This window comes from Pomacea canaliculata, linkage group LG7 (assembly GCF_003073045.1).
Source record: "Pomacea canaliculata isolate SZHN2017 linkage group LG7, ASM307304v1, whole genome shotgun sequence".
Lineage (NCBI taxonomy): Eukaryota > Metazoa > Mollusca > Gastropoda > Architaenioglossa > Ampullariidae > Pomacea > Pomacea canaliculata.
The window spans coordinates 1,250,224-1,272,326 of record NC_037596.1 but is presented as its reverse complement, the minus strand read 5'-3'; the positions used below and the strand labels follow the sequence as shown (position 1 = coordinate 1,272,326).

The 22,103-nt window shown below is 41.1% G+C and overlaps 1 protein-coding gene across 1 annotated transcript; it reads right to left on the bottom strand.

Annotated features, from left to right (window-relative positions):
* Positions 1–1,776: 1,776 nt before the first annotated feature.
* On the bottom strand, positions 1,777–8,917 carry LOC112568411 (serine/threonine-protein phosphatase 6 regulatory ankyrin repeat subunit B-like). The gene is made up of 2 exons (XM_025245711.1): positions 8,829–8,917; positions 1,777–6,927 (listed from the first exon to the last, which is right to left on the bottom strand). The coding sequence occupies exon 2, from the start codon at positions 6,877–6,879 to the stop codon at positions 1,777–1,779; it is 5,103 nt and encodes a 1,700-aa protein (XP_025101496.1). The 5' UTR covers positions 6,880–6,927; positions 8,829–8,917.
* Between the last annotated feature and the right edge of the window lie 13,186 nt (positions 8,918–22,103).

Genomic DNA, 22,103 nt, shown 5'->3' with positions numbered 1-22,103 from the left:
AAATATGAATAATATATCCAAATTTATTTATCAGAAGAAACAAATTGTGAAACATCAGCCAAAAAGAAAAATCACGCAGTATCTATTGTGTGCATGTTACGTACATCATTCACGGTTCAAGTCCTCTTATCATGTAAAGGATGTGTGTTTCTTCCTTGTCAAGTCCTATCTGTACACCACGATTAGAGATAACATCAGCAAACAGCAGTCAGGTTTGTAGCATGAATGGAAAGGGAAGGGACATCCGTGTCTCGTCTGCTCAGTTCACACGATATGCAGGACACAAGGCGACACGACACAGTCCAGAGACCGGGGCTGAGTGGGTTTACTGGTCTATAATCAAATCGTCATATAATCAAATAATTAAATTTTTCGTATAATCAAATCAGATTTGTTCAAGTCCTTGCAAGAGACTGTTTCTCCAAGCCTCCGGGGATTTTTTCGGCTGATACTCGGTGTTAAGGTGTTAGAATAGACATTAGGCTTTAGATATTACTGTTTTCTTGAAATTCGCAGGTGTTTGAGTACAAATCTATTTCGAATTGAGTAGCCCACAACACTGCAAAAATGGCGCTTGGTCAACTAAGGCTTGCCTACTTTCAAAGATAATAAAGTACCTGATTCGTTGAAAATATATATATATTTTTAAAAATCTTTTAAGGGGAAGTAATGTATGCTAGACCAAATCCTGAATAAACCAGGGGTTATTTCCCTTCCATTGTTCTTTATTTCAGCATAGCGCGATGAGTTGTACGACACTACTCTAGCAGGACAGCTTCACACGACTTTGCGGAAGACGAGAACCAGTTCAAAAAGGAGATAACTGGTTCTAACGTGTAGGGGTTTAAATCCTTGATAACACCTCAAGAAATAAAAATAATATCTTCTGTGTACATGTAACGGAGTGCCTCCTCACTAGAGTAGAATCCTGAGTAGTGATTCCAGTGCGTTGTCCACAAAGCTTCAGATAAAGGCCTTTTCTGTTAACAGATTAGCCGACTGCTGCTTTTATTTTTGTGACTACAGCACCTCCCCGTGTTCTAATTACCCATTGGGACAAGTAAAAACGCTCATTATCAGTGTCATTGTCCTTGATATCAACGGCTCGCTCAAGCAAGAAGAGAGACCATAATCACATGATCTTTCATTTTGTATCTATAGTCATTTTGTCTATGAAACTCCGCCGATCGCTTAGGCTTATCCTGTCAGTTAAAGAAGTACATTTAAGAAGTTCTTTTGCCACTGGCCATTTAAATGACCGTAAACAGTTTTAAAAAGGGTTTAGACCCGTAATATGTGTGATTAAAACAATTTTAAGCATCGTTGTATCAAACACCTTAAACAATTCTCATTCAAACAGCGTATGTTGGTAAACAATGTTCATTTTGAAGATGACGAACGTTTCTCATCGTCACTCACTTCTTGCTGTCCTCCTGGGTCTATCATATACCAGTAAAAAGTCCAGTAGTTTTCCTCAAAGGTCATCCGTACAGCCGCTTTCTTTCCCGATCGGCAGTCATGTTTAAATTTGCATCCTTCTCACAACATAATTTTAATACATTACATAAAAGACACAAGAAAGAAAAATTTCTACTGAACTAATGGGTAAACCACACATTTTGGCGCAAATTCACAGACAATTCGAGCCACCAATGCTTAAAATAAGTGCACGCGATAACATACATAAAAGGCACTTTGCTTAATCTTTTCTTCTCATCTTGCCTATTATCAATCCAGTAATCAGAACTGTCATTTCTCTTACTCACCATCGTCGTGCTAATGCACATCAGTATTAATCTCTTCGTCAGTCTCCTCATCATCAGAATCATAGAAATAATACTCATCATCTGTGTCGTACTCGAAAGATGGGTCTCGTTCCAAGACTTTTAAGGAAGAATGAAGCTGGGATACCTCATCAGTGAACAGTACATAGTCTCTCAAGATAGTCGGGATAGGAAGGGACATAACAAAGTCAGTTCTGCTCACGCCGCAAGGTAGAGAGCGAGAAACAACGATACGACAAAGAGATTCCAAAGATCGGGGCTGAGTAGTTGCTTCTTCTACAAACTGGCGAATGCCTTTTACTTCTGAATTAATAGACTCGCCATCTGAGTCTTGTATTTCCTCCTTTTCATTAATTGTCTTGAGAAAGAAGAGTTCAAACATAGATAAGACACCACATTCTACCACGATCTTCAAGACAGGCAGTTCCATCCCCTCCATCGCTTCTACCAGCCGACATAAATATAGTGGCACAGTGTCACCTATCTCACTAACCTTAAACGAAGGTTCACAAAATGTCACTCCCATTTTAATAAGTCTTTTGACTATTTCTGCAGGATGCATGTCATACAAATTCATTATCATAAGTGTTAGCAATGAATGCCCCGTCCTGTCAACTATTGAAGGATCAACACCTTTTTCTAGCAAGACTTTGTACAGAACTTCTTCGTCATCTTTGTCTGTCATTCTAAAGCTGAGTAAAGGTTTGCATTTCATTAAAGCTGTTCTTCCCCTTTCATCACAACTGTTGATATCAAGTCCACGGTTAAGCAGTTCAGTCAGAAATGACACCCAGATCACGTGATCGTCTTCTTGATATAAAGAGACCATTACGTGGATCAGAGGTTTTCCAGAAATCGGGACTTCTATATCAATGTGAGGGCAAGACTGAAGCAATTCCTTGGCCACTGTCCAATTAGAACATCTGACACACCTTTCAAAAGAACACTGAGATGCTTTTACCACATCATCTCTGGACTGAAGATGCTGGACTACTGTCAACTCAGAACTTCTTGCGCCTGCTTGTAAGGATGCTTGTGCTTGACTTGAAACACTGGCACCAAGGGAGCATGTTCTGCTAGCAGTTGGCTGTGTAAGAGAACTTATAATTCGTCGAAGTTGATTTACTTGAATATTACTTATTGGAAAACGACACAAGTGTTTGAGAAGTAAGCATTTTTCAGCTGGATCCCAGTCGTAGGAAGCTCCTAACTGTAAGAGTTGCCAAAAAACTGGCCAGTTCCTGTTCTCCAGTGCCAGCATCACGGCTGTCTTGTGTCCTGGTCCTGACCTGTGTATATCTGCACCGTATTCCACTAATGTGACTAAAATATCAGAACGATCTCTCCAGCTCATGGCTAGTTTATGAACTACAGTCCATCCCTCGCTGTCAGGAATGTTGAGGTCTCCCCCGCGCTCAACAAACAGTTTAAATGAGACCCAGCCGTCAACTTTAGCTAGAATGTTCAAAGGTGTGTTGCCATCATGGTCACGCACATTTATGTTGAAATTGTTATTAGGCATCAAGCCCTGAATTAGCTTTGGATCTCTTATATGGGCCGAAATTTCTGCTAAAACATGGAATGCGGAGTTTCCTGTGAGAGATTCTATATCTGAATATTCCCCATGCTCAAGAATCAGCGCAGCAAGGTTCCACTTTTTTTCTATGATTGCAAACTGCAAAGCATTTGCACCATCAGGTGATCTGTGCGTTAGGGTGTCCTTATTTGAGTTTATTGCTTTCACAGCCAACTCTTTTGAAGTCCACTTATCCAGGTTTACGTCTTCAATCAGGCGATGGAGAATGAGGTATTGCTCTTGCAGTACAACATCTATATTGTTTCTGGATGTTGAATCCCACAACTGTAATATCACGGGCCAATTCCCAGCTATCACCGACAGCAATAGCGGTGACTTGCCATCAGGACATGTCATGTTGACATCAGCACCTTTACTCACCAGGCGCTTGGCGATGTCCTTACATCTGGGAGACAATGTCTGGGCGACTCTCGACAACAAGGTGAAACCCTCACTGTCAGTCTCGTTGACAATCACTGGAAACTCCAATAGCACCTCCACCATGTCCATGTTCCCATGCATTGCTGCCAGTTGTACCGGCGTGTGGCCTTCTGAGTCTCGTGCATTGACCTCAACACCAAGGGAGATCAACCGTCTTACTATTTTGTTTTGCAGGTCGCCAGATGTCGTATGTTTAGCAATAGCAAGAACATGAAGAGTAGACAGTCCACTATAGTTTATTAAGCCAGGTTTTGCTCCTTTCGTCAATAATTGCTCTGTGATGTCCAAGTTATTGTTCTTTGCTGACAACATCAGTGCTGTGTTACCATAGTGATCTAAGCTGTCTATGATATTTGAGTGATCTACGATTGTGTTGCAGATATCAAGATGATTAATATTTTGTTTAGCAAGTGCAGAAAACAGAAAGTGAAATTTGCTGTCTTGATCACTCTCTAAGCAGCAAGCTACACAGCTTCTTTCTAAAGCCATATCGCCCCGAATCAAGTTATCTCGCTTGGCAAGAATGTGTAAGATGGTGCACCCTTCAGGATCTGGCTCGTTCAAGATAGCTCCTCTCGACATCAGCTCTATCGCCATATCCCAATGTTCATACTTGATAGCAAGATGCAATGGGCTGTTATTATTGCAATCTTTCTGCCCAACGGATGCACCGTTGGCTAATATCGCACTCAGCAAGCAGACTGGCCTTTTAGCAGGAGGGCCGATGCGGCATTTCTGACATCGTAGGCATGGCTGACTTATCAGTCTGTGTAAAACTAACATACCTTCACTGTCAAGATTCTGGGTGCTACTTCCAGACATCAACAGATGCTGGACAATCAGCCAGTTGTTGCTTTTCGCAGCGAGATGTACGGCTGTGTTTCCGTATGGACACTGTTGGTCTACATCGGCTCCCTTCTCGACAAGACGGCGAATAATAGACACTGATTTTGTTACACAGCACTGGGCCACTCTGTGAAGAACTGTGAACCCTTGACAATCCATTGTGTTGACTTCATCAAAATTGTCGAGCAGTGCCTCCACGACGTCGACATTTCCTGCAGCAGCAGCCTCAAGGATGAGGAAAGTGACTCGTTGGTTAATATTAAGTTCTAAGGAATATCTTAAAAAAGACCTGACTACAGAAAAATGTCCTTCTTTAAATGTTTTTCCCCTGCTGATAGCCATTCTGTGAAGAACGCTGAAACCCTCGCCGTCTAGCTCGTCCACGTCTCCACCATGGCGTGTCAGGATGTAATCAACAAAGCTCCATTTCTCATGCTTGGCGGAAAGCTGCAGCATTGCATTATAGTCTCTACATGAAAACTGCATATTTCTTTCTGCTTCATTCATTAGAAGACTAAAAAGAGACACTGTTATTTGTGTCTCTTTTGGAGATTGAATGAGCCTCTGAAGGACATGAATGCGTTCCTTATCTAGCTCCTGGTTGTGGGCTCCCTTGTGTAGCAAGTAGCTGACCACGGCCCAGTTTTCATGCTTGGCCGCTACGTTTAAAATTGTGTCCCCCATGCAGAAAGTAGGATTTCTTTTGTGAAAAAGGAGAAGAGCAGAGAGAAATGTATTAAGATCACTATCACGGGATGCTTCTTTGTAACTCTCGTGTGAATGAAGATAAGAAAATGCAAGGTGAATTACGCTGAAGCCTTCTGTATTGCAGCGCTCTGCGTCGACACCAGAATGCATTAGATGTTTGACTAATGTCCAGTTCTTTTGCATTGCAGCAATGTGCAAGACGGTGTTACCTTCTGGACACGGAATGTTGAGATCAACACCTTGCTGAGTCAGGAGGGTAAATAAGGAAGTGACGTGTTGTACCTGGTCCCTCCCAGTGCCAGCCAATGTGTGCAAGACCGTGTATCCTGATCCATCTCGCCTCCCAGGGTCTCCTCCAAGATCGAGCAGCACTTTGAATACAGTCCAGCTCTGAGAACAGGCAGCCAGGTGAAGAGGTGAACTACCGTTCAAGTCTGTGTCGTTTATCTGACTCTTACATTGCTCGACAACCTTGGTAGCCAGTAGGGGATCCATCTGGCCGCCAGTGAGAGCAAGTACATGCAGAACAGATCGCCAGTTATCATCCACGAGATCTGTGCTGGCGCCATGTTCGATCAACAGTTTCACAAACTCCCAGTTTTTGTTCTTCGCAGCCAAAATCATGGCCGTGTTTCCAAGACTATCACGTTTATCGAGGTCTTCACAGGATTCCACAAGTGTCTTTAATGCTTGCTTTTTCGATTCAGAACACTTTAAATGATATTCCCCCATAATCTTTGACCGAAAATCCGTACTTTGCTCCCCACCATTGCAGTTCACTAAATGTAACGACTTCCCTACGCCTCCAATGTTCTGGCAACTAGCAGCCAGGTGCAGGGCTGTGTCTCCCTCCGAATTCTTAATGCTGACGTCAGCACCCTTCTCCAAAAGAACCGGCAGAAGAGAGTCGAACCTGCTGTCAGGGCACATGACAAGTCTGTGTAGGACTGACAGACCATCCCTGTCAAGAAGGTTCAGGTCCGGCTTGGCGGCGAGGAGGTCACAGACACGTGACCACATGTTGAGTTCCGCTGCCAACTGCACTAAAGTGTTCTGTACTCTTTTGTCTGTGCTGTCCAGAATCTTCTGCTTTGCGTGTCTCCAAACACAAATGAAAACATTTGTTTGCAGGTAATAGCTTTTCCTGAGATATTCGCTCGATGCCATTAGTTCTGTAACTAAGAGCAGGTTTGTGTCATCTTCGAGTAAAATGTCACCCAACGAGAGAAAAGAAATCAGGGTGTCCCACTTGTCACAGTGAGCCGCTCTAACAACAGCTTCTTCTGCGACATATTGAAGAGTGTCACTAGTAGATCGGTTTGAAAAAATATTTTTGAGAATGTTTTTGACAAGGTGCTGACTAATCCCAGTAGCAGACGCCAGTTTCTGTAAGAGGAAGGACTGTGTGACCTCAGTGTCAGTGACATCGCCATGACTAATGACATCCTTGACCAGATCCCAATCGCCATCTTCAGCAGCTGAGCTGAGCAGAACCGTGATGCTCTGTGAAGAGTTCTGCATCATGTCATGTCACTGGTATTGAAATACCTGTAGGAGTCTGTAATGTGCCGCCTGAGAAAAAAAAATAAATAAATGAATAAGTAAAAAAAAATATGCCAGTCGTTTAGATGCGTGCGCTTAAAGTAGTGTGTTTGTGTGTGAGTGATTAGGATGCCGGCGTTCGCTTGTATCTTTGTACTATGTGAAATTTTTGCCTTTATGTATACTAGAGTTTAATATACTGTATTAATATTTTTTATTACAAATAAAATTAGCAGCATTTCCAAAAGGTATTATTCAGTATTTTATATGATTATCATTGTTTTCTAGCTATCTGTTACTAGTCACCACTTTTTTAAAAAATATAGTATATAAGGTGAAGGCTTGCCGTAGCTACGAAATAGCTAGCCATCCAAGAAAGTTTAATAAAAAGACTTCAGTATCTTTCTTTTTTAAAAAAAGCATTCATTGTTTTAAATGCAAGCTCAATAAAAAAAGAATTTGATATTTATATGACGTGGCATCACAGTCGAGCAGACTTTACTCTTTCCTGCGATCAAAGAATAAGAGAAAAAGAAAAAGAAATACAAAAACGCTATCTAACGATTTACAAAACGCACTTTGTTACTACTAATAATTATAGTAATATGTGACACTTCACGGCCAAATGAGTCTTAGTTCTGTGCTAGAGGCCCCGAAAGGTGACAGGAGTCAATTTTGTGCAGTCTGACTTTTCTTTAAAAATGGATTTCTTGGTTATTAAACTATCAGGAAAATACACTATGTTAAAATAAAAGTTAGAAGTTGACTAAAAATAATTTTATTGTACCCTACTGCGATCCGTACTGATTTCTGCAGAAAAATGACGAAATTCAAACGCTGTTTCGATATTGTTTCCCTGTCATAACCCAATCGTGACCTTGACAGAAAGCCCACAGTCTGTATGTTTAACTTCTTTAAAGAACGATTCAAATATTAGCCAATCAAAAGATTTGTCTGCAAAAGTAAACAAATATGGTTTCACGTCTGTCATAACAGACGACGCTGTTGACGAAATGCTGTCAGGGGCCAGCTCAATGGTTATGTGTGCATGGCCATATGAACGGGTTTATCGTTTGGACTGTAACCTTTGGCAGGGAAACGGTTGATAACATTTGATTCGTGAGCATGTTATTCATGTACATCATCTTCTACAGGCTCAATCATTCGATCACTCAATCAATCGGAGGAGTGAAGGGTGAACGGACAGAAAAAGGGTTGACTGCCGTCAGTCAGCAAACTGAGGACGGAGTGCCGTCAACCACTTGCATGTCACCAGACCTGTGTTGGAGTGTCGGCAGACTGTAAGCCAAGCCCCGAGTTCATTGCTGTGTACTTTTTGTTACCTGAAATGGTGTAGTATGCTGTATTTTATCACGATGCTAAATTCAGTACAATTGGAACCAGTAGAAATACCCGTTGCTAAGGAAAAACCTTGTGGAATTGAAGAACATATTTGAACCCGCTTTTCTCAAAATGTCCGCCACCATACTGTCACACATCAAACGTTTATAACTCACTCAATGCAAGGACTAGATTAACTACTTTTTATATCAAAAGAATGTTCAGAACCTGTACCTTTTAAAAATATGCGAATTGGCAAGTATCAAATTTCCGACTTAAGACTCATTTCGTTGTGGAGGGTCATATATTCTATCATCAGTTGATGACACGAAGACAAACTCCGCCATAGTTTGCGCAATGCCGTGTATTATTATCAGCAGTTCCGTCTACGAGGTAAGGAGGATAATCTGCATATCCATATTTCTCAAAAATGTATGACTATCATTAGAAACTTATTTTTTAGCCAATGATTGAGTCGTCGTAGTAAATGAAAATACGTTATCTCGAACATGAGGATAATGGTGTCTAATAAACATCTATTTTTAACTGCAAAACATCTTAAACAAAATCTTGTAATGTGAGTTACTTACCAGCTAGTGGAGACCTCGCAACCAGACCGGGTGTTTGTTACAGACACATAAATATCTGGACCAAAGTGGAATTTCCACTTCCTTGTTTGCTGAAAATAAAAACAAGTTGATATGTCTTTGTAGGCATTTAAAGTTTAAAGTTTCGTGATACAGCTTTTACACAGTGCTGATGTTCATCATGAACTTCAGACGGTAGAATCTCTGAAGCTGCACGTAGTTCATACTTGTTTTACTCCGAAGTCAACACAGGTAAGTGTGTCTCTCCATTAACTAGTTTTTCGTCAAACGATTTGGAGATTCAGTACTAAAAATAGCTGTACACGAGGACTGTGCCAATGAATTAGTTAATCGGGAAACCCCGAACTCTGACGTAGGATAAGAAAAGCCTTTGAACAAACATCTATAAATAAGATTACTTGGTGCTTTTAGAGCATATATATATATCAATGACCACGTGTTAATTAAATGTCTGTAGAGATTTGACCGAACCTAAGTATGTTTATAAGAAAATATAAGAAATGAATACATACTAGGTCATTTTAAATGCATTAATACAGTAAGAGCACAAGTTTGCAAAAGGGAAATAAACACTGCAACTCAAGTAGTTTTTACTAGTTATCTCCCCTACTTTTCTGAACGTGTCAAATTTTAATTTTTAGGATTGATGGACAAAATAATAGTTATACCTCCTTCTAGTGTCGGTATTTATTCATAAACATTCTGCATCAATCTGATGAGAAAAAAATCATGATAGCGATACTCAGCACAAACATCAAATAAAGTCGTAGTAGAGTGAATATATTACCATGGACATAAAATCGAGCACACAAAAAATAAAAGTTACACAAAACATTTTTTCCCCTTTCGTTCTACTGAAATTGTATTTGTGACAGAATTATTTTATAAATAAATTCTATGCATATAAAATACTGCTTTATTTTGTACTTCATAAAATGTGTATTATTTGTTAATACAAATATTATTCTGACCACAGATCCTTGTAAGGAGAGTTAGCCTGTAAGCCGATGCTACGCCTGCCTTTTTGTTAAATGGTTTATCAAGACTGTAAAGCATAACATATATATTATCTCATATATTAGCTAAAGCTAATGGTAACAGTTAAAAAAGGTGTCTAGTACTTACACATTATAAGAGACTAGAACATGCGATTGGGAGAAAAATGACAATGTTCATTGTATACCTTTGTATTTCATACAGTTTGTTTTAATTTCGAAGTGTATGATTACAAAAAAATCCTGCTCGTCTGACTTTCCCGCTCTTGCAGGCTGGGAAGTTTAATCAAAGCTGTTCTTTATGAAAGTAGAACAATTTTAGTTGTCATAGTTGATAGAGACACAAACTCATTTTGACACTGTGAAAAGCAAGAGACAGAATTATTTTATAAATAAATTTTAAGTACATTTTATGCATTAAAAATATTGAATTATTTTGTAGAATTAACCTGTAAGCTGATGCTGCATCCTGCCTGTTTGTTAAAACGTTTATCAAGATCGTAAAGCATAACATATGTCGCGTGTCGGCGATTGTGTTGTAGTCCGTGCTGTGCTCCCCGTACTGTGCTGGCCTGTCGGTGGGTGTGAGCGCGCGGATGAGGGGGATCAAGGGACAGTGCACACGGCATTTGTGTAGCTCTATCAGTCTCGCGTGACAAAGACACCCGGCGCTGTCGTCGCGCGTCAGTTGCTTGTAGGGCCCCTAGCAGCATCGGACACCAAAAGTTCAAGGGGTCTACCAAGTTTGTCTTGATACCACTATGATACAGGGGCTCAATCTATTGCAATGCTTGACTCGTCGGGCATGGGGCTGCCCGCGCATGCGCACACAAGCCAAGCTCCACGCACGCCGGGGGGGGGGGGGGGGGGGGGGGGGGAAAGCCGACTGACAATGACAATGACAATGACAATGACAATTCTTTATTAACGAGGGGTAAAATAAGCAACTGAGCGCTTTTTTCCACTTAGCCCTCGCCCTTTTCAGGGATAAAAGTTAACTATAGAAATGAATTAATTAAGCATTAAATATAAAAAGATAATAAGCATAGAGAAGGGTGGATATGTACAAAAAGATGGTTAAAGAAGAGATTAGCATATATTCACAAGGTCACCTGGAGTTGGTAGGAATTAGAGCGGCTTATCTATATATCTTGAACGTATTGAGATAGATGGCGTCGAAAGCAAGGTCAGGGAGTGCAATTGTTTGAGATGGAGAGGGAGGCTGTTCCATAGCGCACTCCCTGAAAATTGCAGACTTGATTTGAAGAGGTCTAGTCCTTGGAAAGGGAATATTCAGTTTTGGGAAGGTTCTAGAGTTATTGGAGGAAAATAGGAGAGAGAGTCTTGGCGATAGTTTACCCCGTCAGTAATTTTATACATGAAAATGCAATTTGTTAAATTTGAGTCTGTTTTAAGAGGAAGGACGCCCCTAGAGAGGTGAAGTCACGTGGGTCTAATTTCGGTTTTAGCAGGGACGGCTTTGATTGCTCGCCTCTGAACACTAGCCTAGAGGTTTTCATGGAGGATCCACTAGCGGAGTCCCAGAGGTAGAGGCATAGTCAATGACTGATTGGATGTGGGTGGTGTAGAAGAGTTTTCTTGTGTGAGTGTCAAGGAAATGTTTGATTCTGGACAGCTGGTAGACTTTTTTGGAAATGTTTTTGCTTGTGGTGGAAATATGTTGGGACCACGATAGGATGTTGTCAATGGTAACACCCATTATTTTGTGGACCTGTACTTCAGTTATTGACTGAGCGCCGATTTGGATAGTAGGAAATGGGGTGGCTAGGTTTTGTCTTTTCTGTCTGGTTGTTATAAGCATGACTTCAGTTTTCTGGGGGTTGAGGGACATGTGGTTGGATTCAGTCCAAGCCTGGAGCTCGTCGGCGCGCTCAGCTGTAGGAGGGAAGCGAGTGGCTCAATCTTTTGGTGGTGAGCGTGTATTGTGGTGTCGTCTGCAAACATTTCACAGGATTGGGATATATGGAGGGAAGAATCGTTTATGTATATGGAGAAAAGCAGGGGTCCTAGTACTGACCCTTGAGGGACACCGAATTTAACTTCAAGGGGATCCAGACAGTTGGTTGTTTACAGCAACTCTCTGAGTTCGATTGTCAAGAAAGGAGATAAGGAGTTCGTTCGATGCACTGGTACTTAGTTTATATAAAGTTAGTTTCTGATAAGCAGATTGTGATCTATGACATCAAAGGCTTTGGCAAAGTCAACAAATAAGGCGGCAGAGAAAAGATTATCATTAATATTATTTAGCCATAGTTCCACCATAGATGTAAGAGCGGTGTGGCAAAGTGACGAGCCTAAAGCCGGATTGGTTTGTATGGAGGGAGTTCATACCTTAGAAGGTGCTCTTGTAGGTGCTTGTGGATGTGTTTTTCTAAGGGTTTTGAGAGAGGTGATAGAATTGAGATTGGACGATAATTTGTAGGGTCGCTTGGATCTCCTGATTTGTGAATTGGGATACTTTTGCTTGTTTTAAGGTGCATTGGAAAGTAAGATTTATCAATACAGAGGTTATACAGATAGTCAGGCTTTCCCGCAATGGCCGGTGCTGAGAGCTTTAGATTTTGTTGTTGATGCTGTCTGGACCTTTGGTGTTAGTATCCTTAAGTTTGGTGAGTGCTTGATATACATCCAATATAGTCATTGGGGGATGGAGAGAGCCATATCAATGTGCTTTGAGTTACAGAAGCTTTGTAACTTGTCTAGATTGTTTTCTTGTGACTTGTCGTTTAAGACTACCCTAGGAGCGATTCCTGCAAAATGTGCGTTCAGTGTGTAGGGGCTATTGTAGTTGCGGGACTGGTTTTTCTTGACTTGTTGGTTAGCTGATTGATGGCTTTCCAGATCAGTTTGGTGTTCTGTTTGCATTCTATCAGTTTGCTAAAGTAGTTTTCATCTTGCTTCGGTTTCATAGCGGTGACAAAATTTCTTTGCTTTTTGAATTCCGCTTCCTGGCCCCTCCTTTTAAGTTTGTCTCTTACATTAATTGCTGCTTGGAGCTCCAGGTCGAACCAAGCAGGTTTGATGTGGTGTTTAACACGTTTGGTCCGCTTTGGTACATGCTTATTGTATATTTGTAGATATTGGTTGTGCCAGTAGGTGATGGCTTCATCTGGGTCTGTGATATCATATATTTTGTTTAGGGAGAGTTGTATAGATCAGCTAGAAATTTAGTTTCCTCAAAAGGTTTTAAAGGAGCGGTAGGTGATTGTTTTGTGTGAATTTCTGGGAACTTTGGTCCCATTTTTGTGCCACGTCAAGCAAACAGGGAAGTGATCACTGCAGCCTGTCATGGGCACACAGACTTCGAGTATGTTGTGTTGGTTGCTGACGTAGATATGGTCGATGAGTGTCTGTGAGGTGTTAGTGACCCTTGTTGGGGTGGTAACTAGTTGGGCGAGGTTCGCTAGGCTGATCTTCTCTATCCATTGCTTATTAGGTTTGAGGAGGTCGATGTTGAAGTCCCCTAGCAGCATGTATTCTTTGGATTCAAGGAGCACGGCATCTAGCATGGAGCTGAAGTGGTCCGTCCACTCGGCTCGTTCGCTAGGGTTTCTGTAAATGAATCCTATAAGAAGTGGAGCCGTATTTTTTAGTTTTACTTCTAGCCAGATTGACTCTACGTTGTAGTTTTCTAGGTGGTGTAGCCGCTTAGTGTTTAGTGCTGTGCTGATGTAGGTGATTAAGCCCGTTTCATGTTTGCGTTCTGGGTGCCGACGTTCCAGTGTGTACCCAGGAATAGCGATGTCGTTAAGGGAGACAAGTTCCGTAACCCGGGCTTCAGACAGGGTAAAGATATGGAAGGGGGTTCCGAAGTTGAAAATGAAAGTTTCTACTTCAGGTATTTTGTTGAGCGCAGTGTTAATGTTGAGGTGGCCTATTCTAAGCCCATCTTTAGTAGGCCACTCTTTGTGTGGGCTATGTGGTGACATTTCCTGGGGAATAAGGAGTCTAATTATATGGGGCTATAGAGTACTTGAGTTCCAGGACCTAAGTTGTTAGTAGGGAAAGAATTTGGCAGACAAAAGTAATCTAGTAAATGTTAGTGAGAAGATAAAATAATCAGCAAGTTATGTCCAGTTCGTTCACGGAGATTCACAACTGAAGAATTCAATTTGGAATCACAGCAGTCCTTTGTGGCTAATAAACACAGTAATGAGAAAAGATCTGGAGACCAGACGACGTCTCCAAACAGCAGTTCACACAATGATGTAAGAATTTCTTTTCAAATCGACGGAGTTATGGCCATAGCCCCGCTGGATAGGCAACTACAGTAGAAGTTTGGCCAATAAGTCCAGGACTGCCTGGTGTCTCCTGCTGGTAACAGTATCTGGAGTTCCTCTGACACCTGGGGGATCATATGGAGGTGTGGTCAGCAGAGTGCCGGCTGCGTCATCCTGTCGGTGATTGGTCGGCTGATTCCGCTTTGCCACTACCTCTGAATACAGTGGTCGTCTAGTGTCTGGAGGACCGAGGGTTGTCTGTCCTGACCTCGTTTTGGAGGGCGATTGTGTGGGTCTTGGGTGGGAGAAAAGGGGTTGCCTGTTGGGGGGGAGGGGTTGTATGGAGTTTGGTTACGACGAGAGGCCGGGAAGGGGGTGGAAGCTGCGGTTCGTGAGGAGTGGATCTGGGTTTTTCCTGCACAGAGGTTTGATCCGTGTGGTGGTGGTGTCATTTATTTCGACCAAGCCAGGGTTGCGGAAAAGTGACGCTTGATGTTCACGTGCCAGCCCACTGCTTCCTCTGGTGTTGGGATAATACTGTCTCGCAGCCATCCCGTCTTGAGCTGTCCAGATAGCGTGTAGTAGGTCAGGTCATTGTTTACATAGTGGGACCCTGCCTGTTTTTGAGGCAGCCTGCATGTTTTTTGTTTGATTGGACGATGCAGGATGTGATGTGGGGGTGACAGTCCTTGTGCGGCAGTATGGAGGACATCATGATCCGGCTCTGTGGGAAGCACCTCTGGCAGTTGGAAATGACACTGTGCCAGGCCTCTTGGCTGATATGTATCCTGTTTTACAGACATTGATACCTACATGTATGACCAGGGTGGTGATTTGGGTTAGTGTTGGGGTGTCTCGTAGAGCGGCCAACAGTTTGCTGTTGTTTAGGCCGGATAGCGAAAAGTACCTGGCAGGGTTCTTTATCAAACAGCCATCCTGTCTTGATGAAGGCCAGCGACAACTGAATCCCCCAATATCAGAGTCGCCGTTGTTGGGATGCACGCCCAGACGATGGTTTGTTTGTGGCGGTTTGCTTCGGCGACTTCTACCTTTGAAGATGGTGGTGGGGGGGAGGAGACAGTCATTTGGTGTGTGGCCGGGCGCAACCGGCGGTTTGTTGTTGTCCGAGGGACTGGAGTGGGGCGGGTGTCTTGTTTCAGTCGAGGGCTGGAAGGGGTAAGGGAGGAGGGATAGTATTTCGTGGGAGGGGAGTGGACGAGCGCGTGGCTTGGGGCTTGCGTGGGCGCAGGGGAGGAGACGCTTCGCCTTGTGTCAGATGATTGGGGGTTGCGAGGTCTGATGGTCGGACTGTCGTGACTGTTTCCTGTCATTCCGCTGTCCGTAGAAGCTGGGCGTCGCGCTGGGGTGTGACACACTGCGTCACGGGAACTGAATCTGCTCCGTGAGTTGAAGGAGAGATGCGCGCAGGCCGGCGATTTCCTCGCGAAGACTTGTTGTGATCGTCTCAAACACTCCCGCCTGAACACAGTTGAGATGGCAGGAGAGTTTGACGTCATGGTTGGTTTGATGTGCTGTGGGGTGGAGGTGGGAGATGTGGGAGTTGATTGTAGGTTGGGTGGCATTGTTATTGGCAGTACTGGTACTGGGGGGGAAAGAGGCGTCGTCCGTAGCGGGTGGAGGGTAAGGCAGTGGAAACTGCGGGCGATCTAGCAGAGCTTGAAGGGTAGGAGAGTGGCTAGGTGTCCCCTTCGGCGCCTTGGGGCGTTGAGCTGGGGCAATATATTTGAGGAGTGACAGGTCATCCTGAGAAGGATGGGTAACTTCAATCGCAATCGCTTTGTATTCAGTGACAGTCGGTGCCTTCAGGGCAGGGGCCGTAAGGGATAGCACATCCATGTTTTTGTCCGCGAGTGTGTGGACGATTTTTACGAGGGTTTGAAATTCCTCGTCCACCCATTTTCGGCATGCTTTCCCTTGGAGCAGGACAGTACACGTTGAATAGTATACGTGGATTTTTAGCACTGTCTTCATAATTTCTTTGTGGCCGATACGTAGCCTGAGGTCGATTGTCGACTGCCGTAAGTCCGAGGGGATTTTTTCATTATGGCTTATAATAGGGGTGGAGGGTAAGGGGCGGTGAAGGAGGCCATAGTTGGTCCACCGCACTATGAGGCTTTTCGGCTGATGCTCACCAGCATAACGCTGGTAGAGAACAAAGCGCCAGGCTGCTAGGTATCGCTCTTGAGTCCTAAATGTTTTTTGAATGGGATCAAGAGTGTTTGTTATTTGCTCGCCACATGAGTCATCCTTGATGTAGAGGAGACTTTGGGCGAGGCGGGCTCTCGTGTTAGGGCCCATAGTTGCCTATCAGGTGGCTCCAGCCCACAGAGTACAGTTAGCTAGACATTGAGGCGTAAGAGGCACTTACCGCCATCTTGGTTTTCGAGATTCTCACCCGTGTTCTGCTTGTCCGTGTCCTTGGAGAAAAGGAAAGATAGAAACACTTTTAGGCTCTTTTGAACACAACATCCAATTGAATCCTTGGAATCCGGGTGTCGGCTTGTTATGGTGGTACTTTTTAGGGGCACCTTGCCGGAGGTGGTGCAATTTCACAGGTTTTGTTGCCCATATGCGACGGTGAGGCTATTCCTTGCCGCCATCTTGAGGGAGATCAAGCCCACATATAGGGTCATGACCCCTAACAATAGCAATGACTTTTTGCCATGGCGCGCTACATACCGACCGGGTTCATGGGCTCTACATGCGTGCAGGCAAAGCCGCCATTTTCAAATTTGTGTCTACACTTTTCCTAACAGAAAAGCTTCTCCAGCGGTCAATTTCTATACTGATACGTGTGTTCGACGCTTCGATAACAGTACGTATGATTTTTATACTCTATATTAACATAGTTATTGAGATTTTAACGACAGAAATGTCCAAATTTAATGCAGAATATCACGCTAAGAGAAGAAAGATTAAGAGTACACATTAACGCAATAAATGCACAAGTTTTCCAGACAGAGGTAGAAATCGTGCTCAGCAGTTCTGAACGCCTGCATTTGATAATTCTTTAGCCGTTAGCGATGGAGAGAATTCGGAGCTGTCAGAATTTCCTCAAATTGCGATTACGAAAGTAACAGAGTTTCGACAGTTCCGTCTGTTTACTGGTACGATAGCGTTAAAACGCCAGGTTTCTTCGGGCAGTATAATATTTTTTTCTCTTATTTATTGTGGGTTTTTATTTTTTTGTCTTGCAAGTCCTGGGCTGTGTGCGAACTATGCTGATTAGGCTCATAACCTTTCATGTTTATTTGTTCAAGAACCAGTGTTTGTATGGTAAAGGATTTTTGGTGTAAAATGTACTTGCTTTGTCACATATTGCTGATAATGTTGACAGATTTGGTCCTTTGGACCCTTAACTCTGCCCTCTCAATTTTATAAACTTTTTTAGGCCAGCTTAAACGACTTTTTCAAACACCAACTTCCACTGCACCAGGTAATTTAAGAAATATTTGTCAAGAGCAGCATAAAGGATTTGTGTTCCCAGTGGTGAAAAAAAAAAAACTGATACAGATAGCCCCAATGACAAACTGATGTGACTGCGAAGTATCATTTCAGACAACTTAATGGTCTTTTTTCAACAACAAATGATAATAACTGCATAATGGTCAATAATTTATTTTACTGTTTTTCTAGATAGCTGGCTGCTGGCATTTTAAGATGAAAGTGGTCACAGGGTGTGCAACTTCCCACGACAATCTGTTGAACCAGATGCAAGCTTCATTAATTAGAGCTATAAAGCTGATTCCTCATGTCCTATGCTTCCAGTTCTCCTGCACAAGTCATTAAATAAGTGCAATTTACTTTTTGATTCATAATATTCATAATCCTTGTGCAGAAAGAAAATTTATGAAGCATGTGACCATTAATGGTCAAAATGACTGCTGTGTTATTGTGTGCTGCAGATTTAAGGGAAGGAGAAAAAGATAATACCTGAACTGTTTGAACACAGTCATTACACCACAGATAGTGTAGCTTTTGTTGTGATGCTGCACTATAAGAGTGTGTTAATTATTACTTTGATCTGATCTAATTGTGAAATCTTATTTGCCTTCTATATTTATTTCCATGCAGGTAACTACCAAGAATCTAGCCTGAATCTGCAAGGGACAAAAAATGTCGGAGGTGGAGAGTAATGACAAAATGCTCACATCTCAACCAAAAGGAAACGGATAACTCTGATTAGATTTTGGTCTGTTCATTTCCTCTGCTTAATTTTAGAGGAATTTTTTTGGTGGACATCATGTAGGGACACAAGGCTGTGTTCTCTTTCTGGTAAAATAGCATACAGTGATAAACAAGTTTTGTACAAATAACAATAAAATGTTCCTTAAAAAAAATGTTAACAACCTATCTGACAGCTGACAGTTTTAAATGTGACTAAGCTGAAAAAGTTTATGGCAAATGTATTCATTTGACACAGGGATGCCACAGCTAACAGCGAAGGAGAAAGGATGCTGAGGAATCACTATATGCTGACCATTCAGTTATGCAGCAATGTCCACCACCATTGCCATACTCTTTGCCACTAGTGGTTTGCACCAGCTCAAGGGTGTCCCCAAGTAGCATATTTCAAAAAAGGACTGTTTCACCTTTGCCTTCATACCCACGGCGCCTTCCGATTCCATTGTCTGGTTTTCAGCCTGCCAGCATAAAGACCCATAACCCTTGGAAGGTAATTTAAAGCCATTTTGTTTATAATCATTTTAGCTTTTTCATACCCTTGGCCAAGAGTATGAACAGTGCTGTTTTATGAGTTAACCGGAAGTGGAAAATCCCGCCTTTTGCCAATAGTGAAAAAATTTGAAACAATATGGATCACATATCAAATAGATACGACAAATGGAAAGAGTAACCAAAATTAGTTAAATTAGGCATTGTGAACTATAGCAAAGCTAGCAAAAAGATCAGTATTTTAACATGCTTTTCTGCTATTGTGTTCTTAGGTTAGAACTAAACTAGAGAAAGTTGTGATGCAACAACTCTTCTGGAAGAGAATGAAGAATGATACAAACGACCTTAAAAGGACGCTTGTTTACATGGATGGAGGAACAAGAACAGGAAAGGCAAGTGACACGGAAAATCTGCCAGAGGGTTCCAGTCTCCCTTAACAATCAGCAGAGATGTAGAGAGTCTTGAGTGAGATATGAAGACAGACCAGAAAAAAAGGACATGCTTGGTATGTGCATTATTCTGATTTGTTAGTAGGAGGAGTCAAATCTTTTTTTTTGTGATTCCGTTAAAGGTTTACATACCATAACCCATTCATTGTATAAAACTAATGACATGTTTGCAGTACTAAAAAGGAATAAAGGCATTGTTAATGGTGGCATTGATTAGAGCTGATAGTAAATTTTCTGTAACCACTTTTGCTTGGTTGTATGAAACTTCCTGAATGGTTGCTGTTTTTTTTTTGAGGGGGGGGTTGTTTTTAAATACTAGTTCTCATAACAGGTATTATAATGTTTCCCACTGCAATTTTTGTAAATGATGTGTTTATTTTTGTCTGTTTTCAGGAATGCCATTTGGTGATTTGTCGGGCTTCACATTAAAGCATGTAGTGATGGGGCATTCTATCTGTGGCCTATTTTCAAACTGAGTTGGCCTGGTCTTACAACTTCACAGGGACTCAAGAACCACCCTTCATTTTTACAAACAGTTCAGGGTAAAGGATTTAAATATTTACTCTCTGTGTGTGTATATGGTACATTAATACATGCCTGCTATAAAATTAGGACTGTTTGGATTGTTTCTTTATTTTTAGTTATGAACCTAACCTTTGACTCTGCTAGGTGCAGACATGAATTTTCATGAGTCATTAAAAAAACATGACAGGAAGATAAATCAGGCCTGGAGAACTGTCCCTACCTCATTTTATTGTGATTGAAATTACATTGCAAAAAATAAAATATGGACACATGTTTATGCTATTCTTAGTGACTGTAGTCCTTTAATCAGCTGGTTAACACTGTGTAGAAAGGAATTAAAATGACAGTTTTATAGACATCTTTACAGATTTGGGATGTTCATTTGAAATTAGCTATTTCAGAGTTTTTCTGCATATAGAAATTCTAACTGAAATTCAAATGCAGTTCCACTTGTAGTTCCTTTCCTGTTTATAACGCTTTAAATTTTTATGCACTTTACATATCAGTATAATTTGCTTGTACCTCTTTTTGTTTTCACATTATATTCAGGATTTTAGGTCATAGTAACCTACATTAAGTGATTAACTTTTTTATGCAGACCTCATATTCTTATATTTGTTTTATTTTTAGATGCTGGAAGAAAAAGTTATCCTGAAGCTATGGATGCTGACTTGGTTTAGCTTGGTGCTACGGATCAAGAGAATGGCAGAAGGAAAGGGCTGAGCACAGCTATACGTCACGTTAATTGTTCTGGGGTGGAGGCACGAGTAAAGCTGTGCAACTTTCTACCCTACAGTTGTAAAATTCTTGTACATAAACTCTCATGTTTACTAAGTCTGGATTTATATAATTATATAAAACTGTGGTATGATTATTTATTTACTCTAACCCATTAATTTATCAGTGAGGCGGTATTTTCACCGATTCCCTTCCAATAGCGGAATGGTGTGTTTGTGGCTAAATTCAGACATCATTTATATGTTTTAAAGTTCTTTTCTAATACCTCATAAAATTCGTTGAACATAATTGTGTTTCAAACATGTGTTTGATGGTTTCCTCTTTCTTAGTTATAAAAGTACAATTTTTAAAATTTTAATCTGTTTTTAAAAGAATTGTAGATTAATACCCGTAAGCTGCAATCCAACCTAGAACTTTATAGTTAATTTCATGACTGATATGATTTTGAATGTCTATGAAAAAAGCATGCTCTTTTTTGACAGCAATTCAGTTCGTACTTATCATTTATATATCGTCATAATCTTGAACCTTTTCTTTGGGAAAATGTAATTAGTGTTAAGGAAACTGCAATTTAATTTAAATGTTTTTTTCAGTGCGTTGGCATACATGGTTTTGCGCATCGATTCTACAACTTATAATTCAATAACGAATGTTGCATTATATATCAAGAGAAACATCTTTTATGTTTATACAAACAGACAATGCTTTAAAAAAATTTGTATATTTTTAAAAATTTATTTTTTTTTTATCAGTTTGCTTTTTATCCTTATTTGTGATAACATTTTTACCTTGATAAATGATAAATTGTTTATGCATACAAATGAGACAATGCTTTAAAAAAAAATTTGTATATTTAAAAAAAAAAATTTATTAGTTTGCTTTTTATCATTATTTGTGATAAAATTTTTACCTTGACAAATGATAAATTGTTTATGTATACAAATGAGACAATGCTTTAAAAAAATTTTGTATGTTTAAAAAAAATTTTATTAGTTTGCTTTTTATCCTTATTTTTACCTCAATAAACGCCAGTAAATGACAAATCATGTTTGTTTGTTTTTTTTATAACATTTTGCATATTTTTGTGTACTCTTTTGCTGCTTGTATATAATTATTGCAACAATACACAATTATTAATCCATTTGATATTGTTGGTATTTTTTTAGGAATTTTGGCATGTTCTTGATTTAGAAATATGTAAATCAAGATATGCCGAAATACCTAAAATACCAATAATCTGAAGATCATAATAATAGTGGGTATATCAAAAAAAAAAAAAAGAAAAAACAGATGGGACGTACCCAAGAGCCATTAGGGTTGACTAGAGGACACAAGGGGGAGAGAAGCGTCCCACGGTTGTTTCCCAGGTAAAACAGACATGACACACTTGTTACGGGCCGCTTTCACTTTCGCTATGGGTCGGACGCCATTTTGTCATATGGCCCCCGGGTACTCATGACATGTGCCAATATTCCTTTACTGCTGGGGGCCTTCACGTGTCTCTTTTTTTTGGGACAGAACTGCAAACCCCTAACCCTTTGATTCTTCTCTATACGTCTTCTTTACCTTTTTTTTTTATTCGCGCGCAAGAGGTCCTTGGCGCGTTTTTCTGCC